Source organism: Zootermopsis nevadensis, unplaced genomic scaffold, assembly GCF_977971745.1.
Source record: "Zootermopsis nevadensis isolate Lab colony 2312 unplaced genomic scaffold, Znev_1.0 Znev_ptg000001l, whole genome shotgun sequence".
Taxonomy (NCBI): Eukaryota; Metazoa; Arthropoda; class Insecta; order Blattodea; family Termopsidae; genus Zootermopsis; species Zootermopsis nevadensis.
Window position 1 is genome coordinate 7,470,346 of NW_028259133.1, and position 25,037 is coordinate 7,495,382.

The 25,037-nt window shown below is 39.0% G+C and overlaps 1 protein-coding gene across 6 annotated transcripts in view; it reads right to left on the reverse strand.

Moving 5' to 3' along the window:
- Positions 1–25,037, reverse strand: part of LOC110830611 (uncharacterized) — a 28,738-nt gene that overhangs the window by 3,263 nt on the left and 438 nt on the right. For 3 of the 6 annotated variants that reach the window (XR_002543300.2, XR_015533520.1, XM_022065713.2), the window contains exons 2-8: positions 12,327–12,458; positions 11,276–11,398; positions 9,842–9,996; positions 5,200–6,184; positions 4,016–4,163; positions 2,693–2,892; positions 341–493 (exon numbers count right to left, since the gene is read on the reverse strand). Coding sequence is in view for 4 of the 6 variants with exons in the window: in XM_022065713.2 (XP_021921405.2) it covers positions 341–493; positions 2,693–2,892; positions 4,016–4,163; positions 5,200–6,184; positions 9,842–9,996; positions 11,276–11,398; positions 12,327–12,458 (1,896 nt within the window). In the remaining 2 variants the exon portion in view is untranslated. Of the gene's footprint in view, positions 1–340; positions 494–2,692; positions 2,893–4,015; positions 4,164–5,199; positions 6,185–9,841; positions 9,997–11,275; positions 11,399–12,326; positions 12,459–24,041; positions 24,195–25,037 lie in introns of those variants that run through there. The other 3 variants (XM_022065717.2, XM_022065716.2, XM_022065715.2) reach the window with 3 other exon arrangements.

Sequence of the window (25,037 nt, forward strand, 5' to 3'; positions counted from 1 at the left end):
GTTTTAATCTTGGCAGTTTCAAGTCAGGTTAGTTTTTCAAAATGAATCAATAAGTCCATGCAAAGTGGTCATGTGGAGACTTATTTACGAAATGTGCGAAAGAAGTTATTTTTAAGGTCTGGCACATTTAGTTAAACTCAATATGTGAAAATTTTATTTTTAAACAGGAAACCTTCTCGACAAATTATTTTCAAAGTTATGTCCATCTTAAGTAAGCTGAATGTGTCAAATATCCATCGGATGAATCTAACCAACCTCCTTCCAGAAATCGAATAAGTACAGCAAATCTCTTTTATCTTGAAACATTTCTAAAGAAACTGTACTTTTTAATGTACTGCACCTGTGTTTCCTGCAAATGAAGACTTCGATACTCTTGGCGATGTTTCTCGGGAAAGGTGACAGCATTAGGTCGCACAAGATAACCAGACGACGAAACGCAGAGGAATAAGAGAGCGCCTAGGTTGAAGGGCAAGCTCATGGGAGACAGACCAGCCTGAAACAGTTAGGCTATTATTGGAGACACTTCTTATATGTATTCCTCTGAATCTGCTCCGCCTGTCTGTTCGTTCTTTTCTTTTTTATGTTTAAGGACAGCATGACATCTTTCCTCTGTACTAAATCACCCAATAAAACAAAATCTTTCTGCAAAAGCTAACAGTCGCTAAGTTGGCAGTGGAATTCCCTACCTTTCGCAGATTCCGAACCTTCATTATCGTTTTCACAACGTTCCGTCACTGAAACTTATTCTCAAATTAAGCCATGTTAATGTCATCCTCTCATCTATGCTTGACTCTTCAAAATGGTCTCTTCCCTTAAAATTATTCGACTAAAATTTTGTAACCTCTAAAATTCTTATCATGAGCCGGTGTAGCTCAGTCAGTATAGTGACTGGCTCTGGGCTGGACAACCGGGGTTCGATCCCCGACGGGAGAAGAGGATTTTTCCTCTAGACTCTGCTTCCAGACCGGTTCCGGGGCCCATCCAGCCTCCTCTACAATGGGTACCGGGGTCCTTTCATGGGGGTAAAGCACGGCCGAGGCGTGATGCTGACAACTCACCCGCATCTAGTATCGAGGTCAAGAATGAGTAGGAGCTGTACCAACTCTCCCCCCATGCCTACGTGGCGTGTGGTGGGACAGATTTTACTTTTACTATGATTTTATTATCTCCGCCATGCGTGCTGTATGTCCTGCCATATAATCCTCCTTGATTTAACAAAGAGTACAAAGTTTAAAGTCCTCATTTTGCAGTTTGCTCTATTCTCCTTTTTCTTCCCTTGGGATGGGACACAAAGTTTCACACCCGAACACAATCGTTTGAAAGGCAAAATTTACGGGCTACATAGTTTTGTGTGTCTTAATCTTTATCTGTATTTCCAGGCAGGTAGATAAATATTTCGAACCGAATTATAGATATTAATCTCATCCTAAATGTTATTTTGATGTAGTATTGTCATTCCCAAATATCTTAACTCTGTAAGAATTTCGAACGTATGAATCAGAAGTCAAATTTTCAAGAAAATATTGTAATATTGGTTTTGTGCTGAAAAGTGCACCAAATTACTTAGGGCATCTCTCTTTTTTCTTCTATTCAATCACCGCTCTCTGTGTTAGTTAGCATGTCGTAAATATTAAGAGTAGCTGTAATAATTCAATGCAAACTACAACAGAAACATCTTAAAGAATTTCCAGAAGTTGTTTACAAGAGTGCGAAATTTACGTCTGGTGAATGTGGGAGGCCAACATAAGAATATCACATGCGAGCAGTTGTACAGCATTGCGTACGTTCATAAAATGTGTTACTTGTCTAGATGGTTCAATACAGTAGGCTGCACATGGCGTTCAGATGAAGAATGTATGCATTCCGGTCGGAATCTGATTTCGAATGTGCAAACCTGTTTTCGAGCAGATACAAGAGTCAGAAATTATTCGTCGAATTTGCTTCGATTTCATTATATAAGCCTATTTATCGTATCTAAAATACGTATTCCAAATAGATGTTTTACATTTCAGTTCACTCCACATTATGTGCTTTATGAAATTAGTTACCATGATAAGCTGATATTTAGAATATCCATAAAAAATCTATTTAAGTTTCATGCGAAATAAAAATTAAATTCGCCTGACATTTATTTAATATGCCAAACACAACATTTCATCGAAATACGCCTATTTTCAGATATCAAACAAACGGACAGACAAACAGATCTTAAAATTATGCGTTCGTTTTTATAAAAATCGTGGAAATTATATGTTGTCGAGTAGTTCCAGACGTTTTTAAAGTCTAGTGCATTATATTGTTGTACTGTTTACAAATGTACAAATCGTTTATTTATGCAAATTTTAAAAGACTTGTTTTGTCAGCTCCGAGGTTATGTAACAACAAATTAAATGACACGATATTTAAACACCATGAAAAAACAAAGACAATTAAAGCAGGTACGACGTAATACAACTCACTAAAAGATATTGGTCTGAAATGGCTGAATAAAACCATGACAAACTCAGTGACCGTCGTAAGGGCGACATCTTGGACTGGACTCCAACGAATTATTGTCAATTACTAGTCAGGCGTGATAAATTAATATTTAAATTCAAAGTGAAAATTAAAATCAGCTGTGTAAATTAATTATTAATTATTGTCATAATACTGCTAGCAAAAGGTTTAGTTGAAGCAGTGCAAGATAACCTACCTCAGCAAACGGCGAGATCAAAACGTTCACAATGAATGTAGAGAGGAATGAACACAAGACGACAGCAATCGTAGCCGGCCAGTTCAACACGAAGAAGACACCACCGAGGCACATTGCGGAGAGAAGCCCGTTGAACCCCCACGTACCGTCGTAAACCCCGCCAGCGACGGCGTAAGTGTCGACATCCGTCAGCAGTAATCCTAACCGAAAGAAAAGAACATTCGCTGTGCTGCACGACCTGGGTTATAGTCGGCGCAGTAGTTTTTGGCCGGTGGAATTTTCAAGGGGAAGGCTAGGAGCGAGTCACTTGTGCGATGACTGCACGGAGGAGCTTATCGGACTGAAAGCCCAAACAAAAGAAATACGCTAACCGTGCCACCTCAGGTACACGGACTAGGCCCGTACGACAGCTTCTCCACCGGCCAAAAACTACTGCGCCGACTATACAGCCGCTGAGATATACCTACCACGACGACAGTCCCCTTGTTTAAACATGTCAACATCATCATCATCATCCAGCAGTCAAGGATCTACGCCACTTGTTGGCTCGTTCCAACCCCTTTTGTCCAAAAGTCTCAACTTATGTCGTTTTTGTTCTTTAATGCATGTGGGTAGTAACCTTTATTCGTTTTGGAAGTCTGTCTCTTTGCATCCTGAGCCCATAACGAAATCAACTGATTTTATATATCAAAATTTGGTCCAGCGTAATCCGTTTTACTTCATTCAACAAGCCTTTGATCTTTTTATAGTCATATGTACATGTGTAGCTGTTCTCATGAATTTCATTTCAGTGGCTGTAATTCTTGTTTTTATTTTCGATTATTTAATTTTATTTGCCCAGTTTTCACTCCTATTTAAAAGTCTATAAATCTACAATATTGCCGTTTTTTATTCTACCCATTTCTGGGCTTTCCCTCTTTGTAAATTGTGTCGGTAAGACAAGATAATATTTTGCAAATTCAGAAATTTTAACATCTAACATCTCCGAGATAATTGCAAATATTCGCTACTTTTATTTTAATTTTTATTGTCATTTACTTATGTATTCTCGCCCACAAAATATAACTTTTTGTCACGTCTTGTACTCCTCATATACCAGACGGGAGTGCAAAGAGTCTATTCTGTTTATGCGAATGTCCCAACAACCTAACTTTCTATGTAATAAGTAAACGTAGGAGATTGTAAAGTTAAATTGTGTCTTAGGTAGTGAGTAAAATGTCGAATTGCCTTCATTACGAGCGCATTTCTTCGACGTGCATGTCGGACCCGTAGGTGTTTGAAGAAAGAACTTTTAACACTGGAATTGAAAATCGCATGGCCTACCTGTAAGTGTGCCAATTGCCGCTCCAAGGACCGCAAATGCTGCCGAAATAGGAGAATATACGATCACAGCCAGGTAAATAAGGATGGCAGTCGGTGCCTGGCTGACACCATACACTTGTGACATAGACAACACCACCCCTGAGAACACCTGCACAATAAAGTCTGATTTGAATGAGTCACTAAAGACTGAAACAGTAATAAAATACATTGCAAATACTCAATAAAATAAGCTATTCTCAGATGGGTCAGTTACAGTGTTTTGTCAACAAACACTTAGATGATGAAAGGGTTCTTGAAATGTCGCAAACCATTTAATTCCTTGACCTAAGGAAAATGTCATGTAAAAATCAGAGTTTGGAGAAATATACCTGTTAAATGTTAATGTTAGTGGTATTTTTAATGTGTTCTTTGCAAAAATGGAGGTATGTATATCCGTCCGCATATTCCATGTCGGGTTTGTGCCTGTCCAGTATAAACAATATTTTACATGAAGTTCGCTCAGGTCAAGGTCATTCTCGCTGCTAGGCCGCCTCTCACGCCAGTTGTGCAAAGCTTGCAGGTGCGAACATGGAGTATTAACGAGCAGAAAGTGTCTTCATTCTAGAACATTATTTCACAAGGAAATATTCTGCTGCTGTTGCGTATCCTGACAAGAAAATACCTAATAAAACAACAATACACCGACTGGTAACGAACTTTAGGGACACGGCAATGTTTGTCCGTGTTCATCGAGCGACAAAACAGCTTAAATTACGGCTGTACCGATTTAAATCAATGCATCAACAGTGCAGTGAAGCAACAAAGGATACGAATGCAAGAATTCGTTATTAAAAGAGGTTTTGTCGTTTTGTGCACAAAGGTGTTCGTATGCATCAGTTACAGTTGAGTTTTGATTGGTATGCCCTGTGTTATTTAAATTAACTTTATGATTCGAGGATTTAAAAATAAAATTATTGCCTCATGTAATATGACAGAATTTATTTAAATTTAAATGTGTTCTACTAAATTTAGGTTTCATCACTTGTGCTGTAATTTATGACATGTTGTAAATAGGTGCTGTATAAAACTGTAGTTCAGTATTTATTTATACAATGCAAAATGTTCCTTATCATATCTGGAGTGTGATTCGTGAGTTTCCTCAAGTAATACGTTTCATATGAATATTTCAAAGAGTTTAAACTTACCCCTCCCCAGTCTACGATATGTTCCATGACATCAGAGCTGGCATTTTGGTGTGGTGTGACCTCCAACGAGAGGCTTCGCTTTACCCTCCTACTCACTGCGTCCTCATCTGCAGGAATGTTTTCCTCTTCAAAGATATTGGCAGAGTTCGTTGAATATAATGGAGAAATTTCTGATGTCGATGACTCCATAGAACTAGTAATTGGACTCAGCTGAATCCCAGCATCATAATCTTCTTCCACTATAAAATTATGTTTGTCTTGCAATAACTGCACAACACTACCAACAGAATAAGTGTCATTTACCTTTCCAGAATGGGACTGCAAGCGAGAAATACTAGCGTTTAATAATTCTGCTGGTGTAGACTGATTTTGTTCTGGGATTACAGTAATTGCTGAAGTTGCCGTTTGGCGAAAATCATCTGCGGCCGTTGTCAGATATTCAACATACTCTAATTCATTCACGTTGAGCCTGGAATCATTCTTTAAATTTAAGTCTTTGCCAGATTCAGTGTCTGCATCAAACGTATCTTCGCGCGTAGTTCGACTGTGTTTGATGTTGTTTTCAAAATCCAAAATTTCACTGGGTTTCGTTGTGATGTGTTGGAAATTTGTGTGAGTATTAACATCTTGGTAATCTGGTACTTCTGCAACGAACGCATTATTATGGGTGCCCAATTCATGCATTAATACACTTGCAGAATTCGGCTCTGTTAGAGAATTCGGGAAGAACGGTAGAGGCTGCTGCGTTGTGGCGCCAGGAACCTGATCGATGATTAGTGATGACGGCACAAGAGGTGGAGGCTGGAGCGTCACGTGATGGGCTGTTGTTACTGCCACTGTGTTGCTCGCGGTAAGTTGAGTGTTAATATTGATGACGGTGAGGAATAACAACGGTTGGACAATGTTGAACGGAACCGTGAGAATTGGCAAAGGAAATTGACATAGAGATCCTAGAATGTTGCTGATAGCTGATTCCACGTACACACTGCAACAAAATAGAAACTTAGATATATGAGCAAACTGCAAATTATTATTCAACACAAGTCCTGCGGTTACGTGGTCATACCCAAATTAAGTATATTAGCGTTTACAAACTTCATTCAGAGGTAAAGGTTAACTTACGATATGAATCTAAGCAAGATTTTATGAAGATACGTATATGGGGGACGACGGCGCACCTCAGACATTCGCACAGGCTGGTACTACTAGCAATACGTGGTCGGTATCACAATTCGACTGCTCTCCGCTCCTGGATAGAACAACTGTACACGCTATGAAGGAGGCTGTGTTGGCGAACAGAAAGGTTTCTGCTGAGAATCGAACCCCGGTCAACAAGCATGTAGCAAGTTAATTTATTGAATATTCATGCGAGTTCATATTATCACTTTTGTGATATCGATGCGTTTTCCACTCGTCCGGAGAGGGATAATAGTCTAATAACAGGGCAAAGCAAATTGTCATGTTTTCATTAGTTAATAAGTTAATGTGACATGCACTTAGATTCTTATTCATACAAAGAATGAATGAGAATCATGCCATGGCATATAGCACGGCAACGTTAACACCCAGATATTTACAGAACACAAAACGAGAATTTTGTTACGTCAACTGCGGATCTCAATTTATACAGTTTCTTCCAATCATGGTATTCTATTTGATGTATCAGCGGTGTTCAATTTATGTACACACGGAAATAAACGGGGCTTCCCACCATATTTTTGGTGGAAGGTTGGTAACGGCGTCCGAAACCAGTTTTCTATCACTCACTTAACCACTACCAATTTTGTAACACCTTAGTGTTTGTTTCTATTTTTATTTTTGTGTGACACTATTATGCAATTTTTTGTATTCGGTTTCTGTTGTTTTTCGGGAACGGATCTCACGCGGTTGGCGAGGTTTTAATTTATAACGACGTGGAACAGTAAGCGAAACTTATTTATTTAACATTTTATTGTAAATACGTTGTCAGCTATCTTAAAACAGCTTTCATTTCAAGTCATTTTTAATTTTATAAAACTCCAGTTATTAATAGAAAATCATATTCTTATGTTAAATTTTCATATGGTTCGAGCAATAAAACAATGTACTTTCGCACAGTAACGTCGTTTTAACGTTAAAGGCCTGATCTGTAACACCTTCATGCTTGTTTCATTAATATACGTACATTTTGTGATTGTTTTAGCCCTCACTCACTCACTCACTCTATGGTGCAGGATATTTTTGAAGAGTCGATTGTATACTTGGCTTGTCAAAGAACAATCCACTCTATTTATGGAACACGAAAGTTCATCATCGTGCCCACAAAAGCCTGCCATCGGATTCTCTCCTGAGTCAGCTGCATCCAGTTCGCTCAATCGATTTCTGTCATCCTCCCACCTACTCTTAGGTCTTTCCTGCTGTCTCCATCCTTCAGGCCTCCCAACAAATACGCTGTAAACACCCCTCCCTTCCCCCATGCGTGCCGCATGTCTCGCCTACCTCATTCTCCTCGACTTAATCACCCTAACAATATCACGTGAGGAGTACGGGCTGTGAAGATAATAATTATGCAATTTTCTCCATTATCTGTCTTCCTCACTCTTAGGTCCAAATATCTTCCTAAAGACTGTGATCTCAAAAACCCTCAATCTATGTTCCTCCCTCAAAAGTGTGAAACCAAGTTTCGCACCATTACAGCACAACTGGCAGACTTGCACTTTTGTATATTTTAACCTTTAGTTTTTTTATGTAAGACGGGAAGACAACAATTTTGGACTGAATGATAGCAAGCATTCTCTGAATTTAATCTGCTCTTGATTTCGTCATGAATGTCATTCTGACTTCTTAGTGTCGTCCCCTAGTACTTGAATTTTGTCACATTTTCGGAAGATTCACTAGCATATTCCGGTTCTGTTTTGAATTCTGATGCCGAGATGTGATCATATACTTTGTCTTTAGCCCTTACGCTTATATAATTATTTACTTGTATCACCATTCTACTCATTTTCATAAATGTTTTATCCCTTCAAACTCTGGACAATTCCCAAATCATGTGACAGACCGCATAAAAACTTTTCTAGGACCTTATGCGACGCGCTGGCCGCTGGTTGCTGACCCCTGCTGTATACGACGTGTCACTGTTCGCTGCAAAACTGCCTGTGTATGAACAACACAATTCATCTGTCTGTTCGAATGTCTCTCTTTTTCTCTGTCCAGGTTTAATCTCAGTACCGGAAATCAAAGTGGGATTGGATAATTTTGGAGAGGAAATATTCATGGTCCTTACGCTGACGCAACGCTGAAATATTTTAATCAATACAGCCACCCATGGGAATCTCCAAAAAACATTTCCCATATATCGTAATTTGATCGTAACTAATGTATTAAACATTTCTAAACTCAAAGTGCCCCACAGACGATCAGTCAAAATGCGCAGTTAAACTGTGCTAAGTAAATGCACAAATTAATTGAAATGAGCAGCGTAGCCCACAGACGTAATAAACAAAACTGTGCATTCTCTAGTCACAGCTTCTGATTTACCTGAGTGACGTGCTAGCCGATGTTGCTTTTTAAAGATGGGAAAAGCAAAAGATCTTATTTATTTGATATTTAGTTTATCTCTGCTTAAATATAAGTATCTGGTGTAATTTGGTGATTAAGAAGAGGTGTTAACCTTCTTAATGAATTTATTTCAACAAAAAAAAGGGATTGTCAGAATTGCTTAAGAATGTATGACAACATTTTTAATTCACTTTTGAGCAAAATTCCTCCCTTGAATCGCAAAAGAAATGCGAATATGAGGGAAGTTATTTCGCTACACAGGAGGCTTGCGGCCACTCTTGTATTCTGCGCAATTTACTCTGATAATGAAGGCAGTTTTACTGGTTTCAAATACTCTACCGTTTAATTGAATAAACTGCACAGTTATGACGTCACGCAAATAATTCTCGTTTTAACTGATCAAATATGGGGCCCTTAACATACAACAGCCTGCATCAGCCCGGTTATATCAGTTCCTACGTAGATATCGTACCGCACCGAGTGTACTTCGACTGTAGTCTTCGCAGTTTTTAGAACTGGTTTTTACTCTTGTGCTCCATCACGTTGACAACTTTCAGCCAGGAACGCTAATGTAATCCCAATAAACGCCAACGCTAAAGCTTTCATATTTATTAATAATTACGTTTATATTAAGAATAATGTTTCTTGTGTCTTTGGTAATCTTAACCCCGTTTTCCCCATAAGGTCGCGGTTTTACCGTTCGCTGGAAGCGTTGAACAACGGCAGGATGTGCTGTCTTATCATCTCATCTATCGGCCCCTAAGCAGACTGAGTCCTTCAGATTATCAGACTAACATCTTGCGTGTAGTTTTCATGTATCTCATGCGTTCTGCGTATCCCTAACAACATATTCTCATTTATTTCATTCCCACAAGAATATCTGTTGAAGAGAATAAATTATGGCGTTCCTCACCCTGCAATTTTCTCCAACTTTCTGTTACATCGTCCACTCACTCCCAGTCTCCCTGTATGTGCACATACATTCTTTGTACGAATGTTCGTGTGTACGCGTGTGTATGTATAATTCAAACGTGCATGTGTCTATATTCTGTGTATGCGTGTGATAAACGCCTACAGTTAAAAGTAATGCAGAATTTGTCACCTTATGATGGATGCGATGATCATCGAAAACCAGTGCCAGGTTTCGAGTTCCAGACCGTAGCGCGTAGGGAGTGTTGATGACGTAATCAGTCCAACAAGCAACGAGTTGAACACTGTGACACCTTGACCGAGGACCTCTGAAGGCTGAGGGAGTATCTGTTACAGAGCAAAGCACCTAGTTACTGATTGGTCGAAAAGTCTATGGTATCTTAAGACGATTCTAGTGAACATCATAATATATAGTGAATGGAAGTCAAAGAAAACACTCTTATTGTCACAGGAGCGTCAAAACGAGTCTCAAAGTCTCATATATTGATAAAAAAACAAGACAAGAAATACAAAAACGAATATATATATATACTAACAATCTGTAATTTGTAAAAGTCACCTTGATGTTAATTTCCTTTCCCGAAGAGATAGATAGAGAGAGAGGGGAGAGAAGTGAAAGTGTTACGAAGGATAGCAGATATTTTACAGACTCTAAAGGTTCCCAGGCGATTCACATTCGTCCTAGTAAAGGTAGAGGACAAAACTAAAAGAGTCAGGAAGAGTTAAATTCTGTGCAAGATAACATTAGCTCATTATAATTAACTGAGAAATTTATAGAATAATTTGAAAAGGATATTCATTGCAATAGGGTGTACGAAACTCAGTTTTTCCTGAAATAATGAGGAAAACCACGAAGACCATATTTGAGTTGGCCGGTCGCAGACGATTCCAAATGCATAATGACTTCTATCCAGCATTCAAATATACGATATGTACCCAGAGACAGTTCCTAAATTTGCAGTTTATATCGTAACTTTCCAACTTTAAACAGTTTACACTCACAGAGAATATTCTTAAATAGGCGCTCAGCAGATATGAAACGTTGAAATCACATAACGCGTGGTCAGACTGACATTTTTCCTTGTTGCTGTAGAGCAACGGCGTGTTTTCAGAAACACTTGTTACATATAAACTGTGTGATTTATATTTATATTTTAATTACGCTTGTTGTGTCATCTTTTAGACAAATGAGAAAGTTTGGTTTAGGTTTGTCTAAGTTAAAATGGAAAGAGCTTCTTTTAAAAAGGTTAAGGATTGTGGAAACTAATCATACGTTAATGTCTCTGAAATGTTGTTTTATTTTTAAAAAGTACCGAAGTTTAATTAAATGTCGTCTTTCAGTAGCAGACAAATTTATAAGAGAATAATATTCTACATAATACTTGGTGAGACGATAAGAGACACTCGAAGGCTGAGCCGATCCACGGCCTTATAAATGGAAATGGCCAATGCAACTTCGGTGTAATTAATTGACCACTTTCATGTGCCCTGAAAGAACCAATAGTACGAGCCTGTTTCGTGTTGTGAAAAAAATTTCAGGGATGAACCAACACAATCGGTCTTCCCAAGAGCAGTCCAGGGCCCACGCAGAGAATTCTGCACTTACCATGATGGAGACAAGCAACCCGACAGACGCTGTGAGGAGTCCTGCAGCCGACACAAGGGGATCCGCCACTGTGAGAACCATGAAGATTAAAATTCCGCTGATTGGGTTGTTGGCAAATACCACCTGTAGGAATAACATTTAAGGACATGTTTACTATTGTTTCAATTAACGATGGTTGTGAGGATGGTCGAAAAATTAAGACTGAATTATGGGTTTTTGTGTTAAACGTTTCGAAAAAATAATAAGTTTATTGAGATCTAAAACTTTGTCTTTTTGCCTTTACTTATATTTTACCGAACGTATTCTGTAATGAAGTTATCAAAAATATTGGCAGATCAAATTATTTACAATTACGAAAATATTTTGAAGCAAGAAGCTCCTTACATGTCAATAACTTTTCAAAACACATAGGAAACGACAGGTACTGAAACAAAATAACTTCATACAGCAGAGAATCCTTCCAGGGAAGTTAATAACCTCTCACTTGGTGACTGTGCCATCTTATATGAACCCGGAAGTTCAATATCGTGTTCACAGAACCGTGTCATTGGTCACTTCCCTAAACCAGATAAAATCAGCATTCTCACACTGTATTCTTGTAAAATCCATTTTAATATTATCCTCCACTACTAAGTGGCATCTTCAATTTTAACTAATAAGTTAGACGTTACTGAAAGGACAACTATAATGTTCCAGTTAATTTTAATGCTACAGATTCGTGATATTTACAGTGACAAGTAAGATATATGGGAGAAATGAGAAGAGCATTCAAAATTGTTGTCGAAAAATCTCAAGGTAAGTCAACTTTAGAAACTTCGGTACAAAAAAGTACATTACAATGGATCATGGCGAAATAGTATAAGGAAGGGTGTACAGGATTCATCTGGCTCAAGATAAGCTCACTGCTTAATGAAGGGAGTTTAAAATTACGGCGATGAAACTTCTGGTCCTATAACACCAAGAAATTTCTTTCCCAACTGAATAACTATCAGCTTTTAAGAAAGAAGCACTATACACAATAAATTAATTACACTTTATTGTTTTCATATACCTGGCCATATCCTCTGAAAAGGGCGTCAAGAAATTTGATTGGCGCCCAGTAGGAGCCGAAACTTCGAGAGGCGAGGTACTTTCTTATGGGTGCACAGTCGCCAGCAAACGACAGCCATTGCTTCGACACCTGCTGACATAAGATTTTAACATAATCAGCGTCCTTGAGACTTTTAGACAAAAAGCATAACAGATCCTTGCCTGTGATACACTACTCCTATAAAATGCCTTTCACTGGGCGTGTACGTATTAGTAGACTATACATCTGAAGGTGACTTGGTCTTACAGAAAGAGGTAAAGCACAGTATTCCTTGTACAACTTGTAAATAGTGAGGACTGTCCTGCATGCCTTCGTTTTCCGTAACCTATAACAAAATCATAACTTTGTAAGGTACACCACTTCGACTACGGTTCTATTTTCACCTTCAACATTCCGAAATGAATCTGCTAAGACCACTAGAAATATGCGTTTTTTTACCGTGAAACAAATAAATTCGACATGAACTCTTTCAAATATCATACACATACTAACAGATTACGGGAACAAATGTTTCAACCAGAATTTTAGAATGGATTCATATAGAGTACCCTTCAGAATACAAAAACCTGCAGGCAGATAAAACATTAAATACACAAAAAAACGTTGGAGCGATCAATTGTAAACGAATTCTAAACTGGTTTTAAAAATAATGGATTCGGTACAGATCATACGGCATAAGTCGTGATGTAATGATGTTGATTATGATGATGATGATGATGACGTTTTCGTATTATAGGGGGCAAATAACAGTCCAAACCTTTGGGAGCTCAAATGCAAAATATGTGATTCCTACAGTCAACTTTGACGAGCAAACTCGATAATTAAACAACATACCTCGAATTGTAAGTTAGCAATCACAGCACAACGCCATACCAAAATATGAGCAAAATATATATTTAGATGTTTGTGTTATTTCGCACTGTATAAGGTACATTAGCCCGCATCACCATTAAGCGAATCATTACAATGCTGTTGCCTTCAGCTTAAGAATTCTGAGATATTTGTACGTCGTCAGCTTGAAATGACTGGGAGGACAAAAAAGCATTGAGTTCCCATATAAATCATTTTCCTATAACGTTTCGCATTTTAGAAGGTACACTTTCATATTATTTTAAAGCCTTCAATTATGCCAATTTCAAATGGCGAGAGTAACAAAATTCAGCATCTTTAAGTGAAATTAATTTATAACGAGCTAACCCTGTTCCCCTGCTATAAATTCATCCTACCAACAACCCTCTGGCAGGCACTGGAAGAAGAGTTTATAAGGAAAGGTTTATAACAATAACAGCGCGGAGCGCACTCTCATACACGCGGTAAGTTCCGCACCTCACACTTCACTCCACTTCACTTCAGTGTGATTATTTTCGATAACTGGACGTCTTGATCCCTCACGTGGATGCCTTTGAGCGTATTCAGGAGGTCCTGGAGTCTAACCTCGACTCGAAGACCGGCTATACGAGAAGTTCTAAGTGATTTTCCTGCGTCCCTCCAGGTAAATACCAGGATAGTGCCTTAAATTAGACAAAGATGGCTTCTTTCGATATCCTTTGCAATTCATTAATCATCTATAATTCGAATATACATGCAGGCGTAGTCTGAGAGACTGAGAGCGTCGTGAAACACGGAAGACAATAAATAAATGCAGAGGGGTGCAGTAGTCTTGGTGTAAGCACGTGCACCAATCTCTGCGTCTCTCCTCTCACATAGGTCTACGTGCCACATAATAACCCTGATTTGAAGATGGCCGTCTCCTGGGTTGTTGCGCCGTGCAGCACGTTTGTGAGTGATGAGAAATGCGTGTTTAAATGAGACTTCCCTGTCTCACCAAAGAACGATCCCGAGAATTTGCTTCTAGCCACGCCACGTGGTTGGTAGAGAGGTGATTAACGTTGAGGCATCGTGTGTTTTGTCCAAAACCATGAAATTAATTCATGGAAGAGATAAATAAATTCATAAATAGTATAGAAAACGTAATACATTAGTTTGTTTTATCCCCTGGCCAATATATGACAGAGAAGGTATTAAATAATGATACTATTTCTTGCCAATGCGCACCAGGTCGGCATAGGCGCACCGGTCTCTAGCCGTATGGTGGTCTGATAGTCATTGCCTCTCCTCTTTTGTGAACGTCAGGATCTTTCTTCGGTGAGATAAGGAACAGAAGTCTACCGCCGCCTTAAGAACCCATATTTAAGTGCATCAAGTTTCATCGCAATCTGTCGAGAAGACATGTTCGTTTTAATTCACACGACTTCTACCTACTGACCTAATGGAGCCCCCAGAAACTGATGGATTTAACCCTGGACCAACTGCGTAGTTCGCATATGTTCTTCTCCTGAGTGGCTGCTTGATTAATAGGTTTTTAACTTTGTGCATAATGAACACAATTCATGTCCAGCAGACTGATTGATGACGTGATCGAATAAACATTTTTCCATCAATTTTACAATCCAGTGATATTTTCGTTATAAAAATCGTTCTATCACACGCGCTGAAATATTTCACAGTTACTTCACTGCGTGTAGGTTACAATCACACGCTTTGTCTATTAATATTAGACCACAATAATGCCATTCTTACAAAACCGAATTTCAATATTCCCTCGTCCAGTTACCATTAAATCATCTGCTACCTGTTGTTTTCTGTCCAGTTTATTCCGAATTATACATAAAGCTTGGATCTTGCCATGCAGTCTTGGAGAAGGTAACATTTCAAAGGAACATACTGTCTCCAAATTCAGGGTACAACTGAGTCAAGTGGAGATAACAACTAGATTTCTTCAAAAGGTCGGTAACAATATAGCTACTGAACTAGAAGGCGTCATAACGCAAAATACTACCATCAACAAAGCCATCATTCTTAAAAACGTAATGTGTGTTCAACTACTGTCCACAGATGACGAGAAAATCCCTGCAAGGGGAAGTCGTTCCTGGTCGGTGCGGGGGGAATGTTTACTGCCTGGTGGACTAGAGGGCTGCTATTGGTGGGAAGTGTGATACGTCAGAGTTTTGCGCTACTACACACAGACTGAAAACATCAAGCAGTTAAGAATAGCGTGTAGTGAGTGCACCTCTAATGTGTTCTGCGGGTGTTGCGATAATATTCTAGATTAAATCACTGTGCCACTGTGAGGTAAATTTAAAGCTGTACCCATTAGAACACATGAAAGCCTGTTGTCCGTTGTTCGTTCAGTGGTTGTGGAACGAATGCTTTTAGGATGGGTCGTCACTCACCGCGAAATCTTGCGCATGCGCGTTTAACGAATTCCTAGAAGGGATTTTCTCCTGGTCTGCGGACTGTATTATAGGACATTTGAAACTCAACCTGCAGGCAAAGACTGCTTTCTGAGTGCTAAGAGTTCCCACCACAGAAAGGATGTTACTTATATGCAGAACTGACAGTGCACCTTATATAAGACCAACTAATGCTCTTTAACATCACTGAACAACTGTTTCCTTTATTCTTTCAAGCCTCTGCCTTTATTAGGACAAACAGGAATAATTATGACGAAGTTAAATCTGAGATCCTTGTGTCCTTATAGGCCAGAGATATTTCGATTTAAGCCTTTCTCCAAAACAAATTGGAAAATCGCGTCGAGTTGTGCTTCGGCTTCGGGGGCTATTAATTACAGCATCTTGGGTGACAGGATGCAGCTTTAAAAGAAATGAAATGTGAACCCGAGATCACCATCGCTGCATAAAGGTGATTTTATTGCTGTAAGTCTGGGGTCTCTAGTAAGAGGTTACTTTGAACTTTAAATGCTTTATACGACTGAATCTCAATAGGTTAAATCCTCCTTCTTTTACAAGCAAAATGTGAAGTCAGGAATTCTTTATAACTCCAAAGTAATGAAAAATGTCCTCTTACTTTGTTATACAGCGTGTTTCAAAAGTAGCTTTACAACTTGAGGGCGAGATATTGGTGAACTGATAGGAGAAACATATAATTTCAGAACATAGAAATGTAGTCAAATACTTCAAGTTTTATGTTCATCGGATTTTTATGGTTCAATTTGACTTCCATTTGTTATGTAGTCAATATCTTGCATCTCCGGTGTCACTTCGGCAACTGCGGCGGTAATTCAAGTTCGGCCACATTTGCAGGTTAGGGTGGCACGTACACTCGATCTTTAACAAATCCCCACAAGAAAAAATCTAAAGGTGTTAGATCCGGGGAACGAGGTGGCCATGCTATTGGTGCGGCCCGACCAATCCACCGACCTGGGAAACGGTTGTTGAGGTACTCGCTCACTTCTCCGAGATAATGAGGGGGTGCACCGTCTTGCTGGAAGTGAATGCGTCCTTCCTGGTCGTCTTCGTCAAGTTGAGGAATGAGGAACTGTTGGAACATGTCCAGATACACAATGTCGGTAATGGTCTTCTCCATGAAAAAGAAGGGGCCGTACGCTTTATCTTTGCTAAGGGCGCAAAACAAACTTTTGGACTGTCACGAACATGGTCCAGGAACGCACGTGGATTTTCAGTACCCCAAATCCTGCAGTTGTGGGTGTTGACCTTACCAGTGACATGGAACGTGCTTTCGCCACTGAAAATTACTAAGTCCAGAAATCCTTCGTCGTCTTCGACCCTCCGCAAAATTTCCGTACTACAGTTTATGTGCATGAAACTTGATGTGTTTGGCTAAATTTGTGCATTTAAAAATATTGCGCACGACCTTTAAATCAATTTATATTCTCCTGCGATGTTGTAAAGCTACTTTTGAAACACGGTGTATAATATTGAATATACAACGCAGATTCAAAAAGTACCCGCAATGTTGAAACATTTTCGTTCTGTGAATGGCATCACTGTTCATGTCTGGTCATTCTCTAACTCAAGGTCAGACAGTGACAAGCTGAGACTGTGGTTCAAATGCAGTCTGTTTTAAGCCTAGTGAGAGTAAAAATGGTTGATCCAAAGGAGATTTGCACCAAGGACCCTCACCAATGTGTTTGTGATGTGGAGAAGTGAAGGGCAGAAATCCACTGCTGGCTGAAAAACTCGAACACCTTCAACACTTAACATGATTTATCCCTGGAAAATGAAGATGCACACTAAAACTGACTATATAAAAACAAAGAGTCTCAGCACGAAAGTTAATCGTGAAACCTTCCTGAATTCTGGAATTCTGAATTCTGCAATATATGTCAGGGAAAGTTGTGCCCTTAAACTAAACTTCTTCTGTGAATCAAAACGGCCTAGACAAAAGCTATATTTGTTGTCATGTCATGGGAAGCTCATCATGTCACATACAGCCAGACACTACATGCTCAGAGCCAATAATGTTTTTTAAAACCGCCCAAACTGGTGTTTAGGGAGAGACAGGCCGGAACGCTCATACATTTTTTAACGTTGCCTTTAATGGTTTCAGTGTATGCATTGCGGAAATCATTCAACCACACTTTTGCATATCATAAAAATGTTCCTATATCCTCGTTTCCTCCCGTCCGCTGTACATGGCTGTTGCTAGCAGACCATACACGGTATAATGCATAAAACGATCTATGTCCACAGCTGCTTTGTCGCTACGCTATCATATATGTCATAATGCACAAAGTGATCTGTTTGGTATTTACAAACTTCAAAATTGTGCGATTCCACGACGATAAACAATATAAAATACATGAGATATCACACTGATTCGCTTTAGAACTTAAATGCAATAAAATAAGAATAATTAATAAAATATTTGTTTATTATAGTGTACTAACTTTTGTGTGTCAGTAGAAATACGGGATTTTCTTCCTATTGTTTCTGAACTTTGTTAAGTATGTGTGGTGTAAAAAGTAATCGGTTTCATTGTTTTAGAAAAAAGTTTCATTTCTGAAACATCCGAGCGAAGAACTGGCACCTTCGCTACATTTACGCAATAAAACTAAATTAGATCTGTCGCAGATTAACCCGGGTCCCATAACCACTTTAATTCACTTACCCAGTTTTCCGCCCCACATTTCGCTTTTTGTTGTAACCGAGCGACAGCCGAGGCATGCCAACTACAGCGAAAAGTTCCAATCTGTTGCCTGAGAGCGGAGTCAGTGGCCCCTAGGGTTTATACAAAAACCGACTTTTGAAAAAACCAGTTTTCGATTTCCAGTATTTCCAAAAACCGTTTAAAACGGTTTTCGAATTTTTACAAAAAAAAGAACAAAATATAATTAAAACAGTAAAAAAATTATACTTATTTTAAAATTGTTCAGTTTATTTAATATTTATGGAACTACAAAAATATAACAAAGTAAAATATACTCCATACAAAACCAAATAAAAGAAAACTAAAATAACTAAAATCCGTACAAAATATAAATTATAAATTTTTGTCCTCTTTCTTGAATTCGTACTCCTAAAGCATTTAATAATTTGGAACTGATTTCAGTCTTTAAATTTTTAGTTCATTTAACAGAAGCTTTTACATATTAATTCTAGTATCTAAAACCGGTTTTTTTTAAATTTTAAAAACCGGTTTTCGAATTTTACAAATTTATCCAAAAAACCGGTACGTTTTTAAAAACCGACAAACCCTAGTGGCCCCCAACAAATGTAAGTAACCAGTTGCAATGCCAGCCAACCTCGGCACAAGATAGGGGTGAGTGGTTAGCTTCACGCCCCAGCTGAGCTTTACCCCTGGAAATGGGCCCCGGTACCCATTGTATAGGAGGCTGGGTGGGCCCTAGATCCGATTCGGACGCAGAGATTAGAGGAAAATCCTCTGCCCCCGTTGGGGATCGAATCCCGGTCGTCTGTTTCACCCAAAATAAACCAATCAATAACCAACCTGAAGTTTTGCAGACGTTCCGTGGAACGTTCTGTTTAAGAACAGATCTAAGGGACCATCAAATAAAATTCAGATTATACTAATAACATTATGAAACAATACGATCTATATAATTCGACCTTCTACGAACATCACCAGTTTGTTAAACGTACATAGATAACGATATTGCTAATTATTACAAAATAACTATCTGATTAACGTCAATTGTTTGAGGTAAAATAAACTGCTCGTTGAAAGGGGAGCAGGCAGTCGCGGACATGGATGCACATGGTTAATTGTGGTAGCTGTGAAAGTGGAACTGTCTGGACTATGCTGGTATAGTCCATGGCAGTCGTCCCCAACCTTTTTGTGCCTAAGGGCACATTTGAGAGTTCATGAGATCGTGGCGGGCACCAACCAATTAATAAAGGCATTTTTTTTCTCTGGACAAATAAGATATGGACACCAAATAATACACAAAACAACACGACGTTTAATGATACAAGAAACCATGCAATCAAAAATACGTACTTTTATAAGTACAATTATTATTACTCAAGTGGGAAGTTAGTGTGATGTTTGGCGCTGTATTTCATCGGCAAGTTTTTCAAATTTGGGAGTGTAGGATGACGTTGCTGCTCGCAAACAATTATCAAGATGGGCATCAGTAAGTTGAGATCTGCGCTTTGATTTTATAATGTTCATGGTTAAACGGCCTTCATTATTCAGTATAACCTCTTTCCGTATCAACGCGGGCACCCAAAAAAGCCTTGGCGGGCGCCATGGCGCCCGCGGGCACCGTGTTGGGGACCACTGGTCCATGATCTGGTATTTGCTGTGAAAAGGCAGAAAAACAAGTTAAGAAGCTGTTGTAGAACTGATTTGTCGAGGACAGCAGCGATGGTTGTTAACTAGGCACTGATGAAACGGCTAGACTCTGATAGATGAAGATTAATATCTTCACAGGGCCGATAAGTTATTGAGCGAGCTTCCTTGGATAAATCATTGCCTGTTTATGTGACTATCTCGGTCTTTACAACTTTTTTCTCAGTTATATGTATCTTCAAGAGCTGCAATGACAATGTTCAGCAGTGTTTTAAATCAGAACTAGTGACCTCGTCTTTTTGTCATCTGAAATCCGAAATGTCAGCCTGTAGCCTGTTAATGCCTCGCCCTGTTCCCACCCAATCGTTTCAAATCCCTGATTAAGATCTCATACAGCTAGTCAGTCTGGTAGTATAACGCGTTCCACTAACCTTGAAGAAACATGTACGACGTATATCGCCGTGGCCGATTTTAAAGGTATAAAAGACTTGTCTGAAGATAAGTTTCAGTGGCATTAAAAATGCCATGGTGATTAACCCACTGCCGTGGAGGTTTAAATACCCCGCATATACCGCTGTTGTGCTGTTCCGGCGGTAGTATTTTTTAAATGCCCGTTTAAATTTTGCTCTAAAATACTTTATTTATCATAACGTTTGAACTATATGAGATACAATTATGAATTTTTCACTGCAATCCTCTTAAAAGATGGTTTTATAATCTTACCTTATAAGATGAGCAACCTGTGTGTGATCAATGGAAGCAAGTGGATTAGAAGTTGAGTTTTGTATGGTAGTTCTTGAAACATCATCAAAACACAACACCACACCAATAAATAGATTCTATCCATTTCCCGCGTTTCCTGCACACCACACAATGTATTTGAGGCCTTGCATTCTTTCCTGTGTCAGAAATACGCGCCAGAAAATGTCGCCACGCCAGACTATCAGCTGTCTGGGAAACTGAAGGCCAGCTATTCATTACACAATAATGTTCTCAACCGTCTCTTTCTAGGAAACCTTCCTTTGATACATTTCTGAGTATAGGGGTACTGAATTTTGTTATTTGGGACACACCGATACATGACCATTGCATATGTATTCCGACATTGAGTAGCCTCTTGAATTCTTCAGATAAGACTTTTTTCCTCTCTCTTTCGACTCTGTTCCCCTCTTTCGTTCCAGGATTTATGGCTGTCATTTGAACCTTTTTGAGCAAGTTTATCTCCCATTCACAAATAAACACCACGTGTATGAAGGCTAGCCTTGAGAACTATGAGGTCACGCAATTATACTTACGAATGGCCAGCACAGCTACATGAAATACACACACTGTTGCTACATCATCAGAGGGAGGATTCCTTTCACAGCAGACCAGTCCAAAGTTCATAAAGCAGTCGTTATTCATTCCATACTTATGGGCTGTAGAAATTAGGCTTACAGCCGGACGTATATATATATATATATATATATATACGTCGAACCGCAAGCAGGGCAATTTAAATGCACGCGTATATACACGTGGAACACCGCTCTTCATGGACCCAAATTGCGACTTGATATTATTCATATCTGTTTAAAAAGGGTGGGGAGGGAAATAATTATTCGAGGTCTCTGCTCTGGGCTGACGCACACCTGCTTGTAAGTAATTATCACGCATTATTATCGTTAACATGAAGGCTAGTCACCGAACGTCGAATGATTAGCACTCCTGTTTCATATACCGGAGAACCATGGTTCAAATATCGGCCCAGAGACCGGTTCTCCTCACTTACAGTTTTCGTAGTTTTTCTCAGTCCTACCAAATAAATTAGGTAACGACCGCGTGTTTCTATAAGTTTTTTTCCAATTCTTTACTCATTAATCACGCAATCATTCGACGCTTTTTAATCTGAAAGATTGAGAGTGTTGTTAAATTAACCACATATACAGCAAGGCTAATCACACCAGCTAGGAACTGTGGAGAAAACTATTACTTGTAGTTTCCTCAGCTTTCGTTACTGTCAATTAGGCACTGAATAACAATAACAGAAAATTTACACTTATTTTCATGGGATTACCCAGTCGTTCCAGGCAAACTGCGTGATGACAGCCTACCTTAAAACAGGCAATGACAACTTCCTTCAATGTAATTTTCACTTCAGTATTCATAATCATATTACCAGTCGTAGATCGGTGAATATTAAAATAGGTAACTTGTAAGTTTGTTTTAAAGAACCTTCCACGCTGCCACTAAGAAACAAATGAAGTGTTTCGTAAGATTTTCCTGCAAAGTCTTCTGAGCCATAAAGACCATTTATTTTGTTTGGCGGGAGGGGGCAATGCAGAGTCGGATGCCAGCGCAAATTTAGCCCACTTTTCATATAAGTTGTGCAGGAAATGCAGTCTTGAATGTGTACGTGCAAAATCCCCCGTGTTTCCATTTTTTCGGTGCTGATAGCTGACAGACGAATGATAAAGTTTTAAATAATTTCGTTGAAAAGTATTCTGCACTTTTCCTTAATTTTTTTGTCGGATTTTGCACTCTCCTTTTGAGTTGTGCCACATAATTTGACTACTTCTACAGAAGCAGAAGCCCTGTCATCTTTTGAGTGATTTCGAAATTATTTTATTTCAGTGGAATAATCATATAGCATAAAAACTATATCCAGACTTTCTGTTTACAGAGTGATAGAATGTATGAACACGTAACAAGTGCTTGAAGGTTATTCAGAAAATTCTTATATCGAGTCGCTGCCATTTTTCATTATTTGCACTCCATATTTCCCGGCCCTCAATGCTCCAAAATATTCCAGGATCAATATTCCATACTCCTCAATCATGTTCATCAAACGACAACTGAATGACCACCTGGTGGTAGCTAAATAAAGGACTTTTCTCTTCAGATAATCAGTTCTCTTCCTTGAATGTGATGTAAAGTTAGAAATCACGTGTAAGGAAGAACATATGCTGCAACCTTTAATATAATTAAAGCTGAAGATTTCCGTCTTCTGGGTTGTTGCGCTGTGTTGTCTGGGCGATGTTAACCAACGTTTCAGAGGTCATACTGCCTCCGTCATCAGGGCGATGACGGAGGCAGTATGACCTCTGAAACGTTGATTAACATCGACCAGACTACACAGCGCAACAACCCAAAGACGGAAATCTTCATACTCACTGCTGTGAGAACCTCAAGTCTTACATAATTAAAGCTCTTAGAAATAACAATGTTCAATAAATGTGAATAGCAGAGCAAGTGAAGTGTATGGATTCCAATACTTCATGCTGAAGACCATTCAAATCACCGCTGACACACCATCATGCGTTTGAGCTATACGTTTGCAATCTAAACTAAATTCTGCGCATGACTGAAAATACCATCAGAATTTCAGTCAGCACTAACGTCAGTAAAACCAACGAATCTTTCCTGAATTTTGCCACTGTCAATATACCTCCATACCTTGGTCAAACTGTAAGACAAAAATGTGTTAAAAAGCTAAAAATTATATTTTAAATAAAACCAAGCCAATTTACCGCCTCAAGAATCTCGCACAAGGGAAAAATATTCGCGAAATCAGCTCGGCAGACGTGCGGGTTGATGAAGACCGCACGACCTGGCAGTGTTAAGAGGAATTTTCTCTGAATCTCCTGAATTTCTTTCCCACTTCAAGACATGTGCGAAGGCACAGATTTGCACCTCAAGTCGAGCGTTGGGATTGTCCGCTTTGCTGGCGCATGTATACATACTGCATGCAGCAGAGTCCAAGCAAACATCCAGCTTTTATTGGAAATGTAACGTTATATTTTGGATAGATTTGTTTGGGTTTAGTCCTACTAATGTGGTAGCGTGGCTTGGAATGGAGCAAGGCAAGTTCACAAGGATGCTGTCGTCGGATTAAACATACTCAGCTGATATGATATTTCGTCCATGCGGCTACAGCTTGTTACAGACTATACACCATTTATTTCTAACACTAAGTACTACAGAAATTTCACATTTGTATTAAAACATTACCTTCCTAATTCAGGCTAGTTCACTTTATCTCAACAACGCTCTGGTTACGTAAATTTTGAATATTTATTCATCTACCCGTACTATACCCGGAGTCATCGCCTCATCGCTTACCTGTTATCAGTAGCCCGATCAGCTGCCCTTGCCCATGGCTTCGGTGACCTCCTGCTATCTTCAAAGTTCCGGCCGTTCTGATCGTGATCGATCTATCTCCCACTTTTCTCGTCAACTGTTCGTTCGTGTTTTCCCATACTTCTGCTGACTGCCTAATGGCTACGTCTGCATTTCCGGTTATTTTTTCTTTCTCATCCCCTGAGAGTAAGGTGAGCTAGCCTTGCTGCTGTACTCAGTGCCAGGAAATGACATCAACACATTCCTACATGCAAATGTCTACTATAATTAATTCTAAGTAACTTCAAATCTCTACATTCCTAATTTACAATATGTTAACTAAAATTAATTCACTACAGAAAATTTTATTGATAATTTTTTAACGTATAATAACGCTAGCATACTTTTTGACACGAAGATCAAAACACTTCTATAACATCGACAATATTTCTTTCAATGTCTACAACATAGTTAAATGACCTATTAAAACATAAATTAGCGAGTAAAACATTCGTACTTTAAATAATGAGTTTCGTGGATACAAAACAAATTAAACTTGATTGGTAATGTGTGATCCGGACCAGAAAACGCTATCTGAAGTTATACTTGTATGTTTATGACCTATTTCCATCCAAAGTATCAAATGCCTTGCTCCAAACGTTCGTTAGTTAACGCTGTCAAACTGAAAGCCATAGAACATTTTTTCACAGGGGCCAAGTTATTTTACGTTCTTACCCCCCCCCCCTCCCCTCAAAAAAGGTAGGAACCGAAGAAGAAGTTGGTTGCTCTTCAATGATCTTCCATATGCCATTAACAATTCTCTTTTATGTGACGCTCCCATCTCACAAGTTCGTATATCCGCCATGTTGGAATTATCGATTGTTCAGAATTTAAATTTACGATGTTAGAGTAGTTTACAATGGCATGGAGCCAATGACAAATTTCGCCAAAATCCATCCAGAGGTTCTGGAGTTGAAACATACCGACTGAAGTACAGAC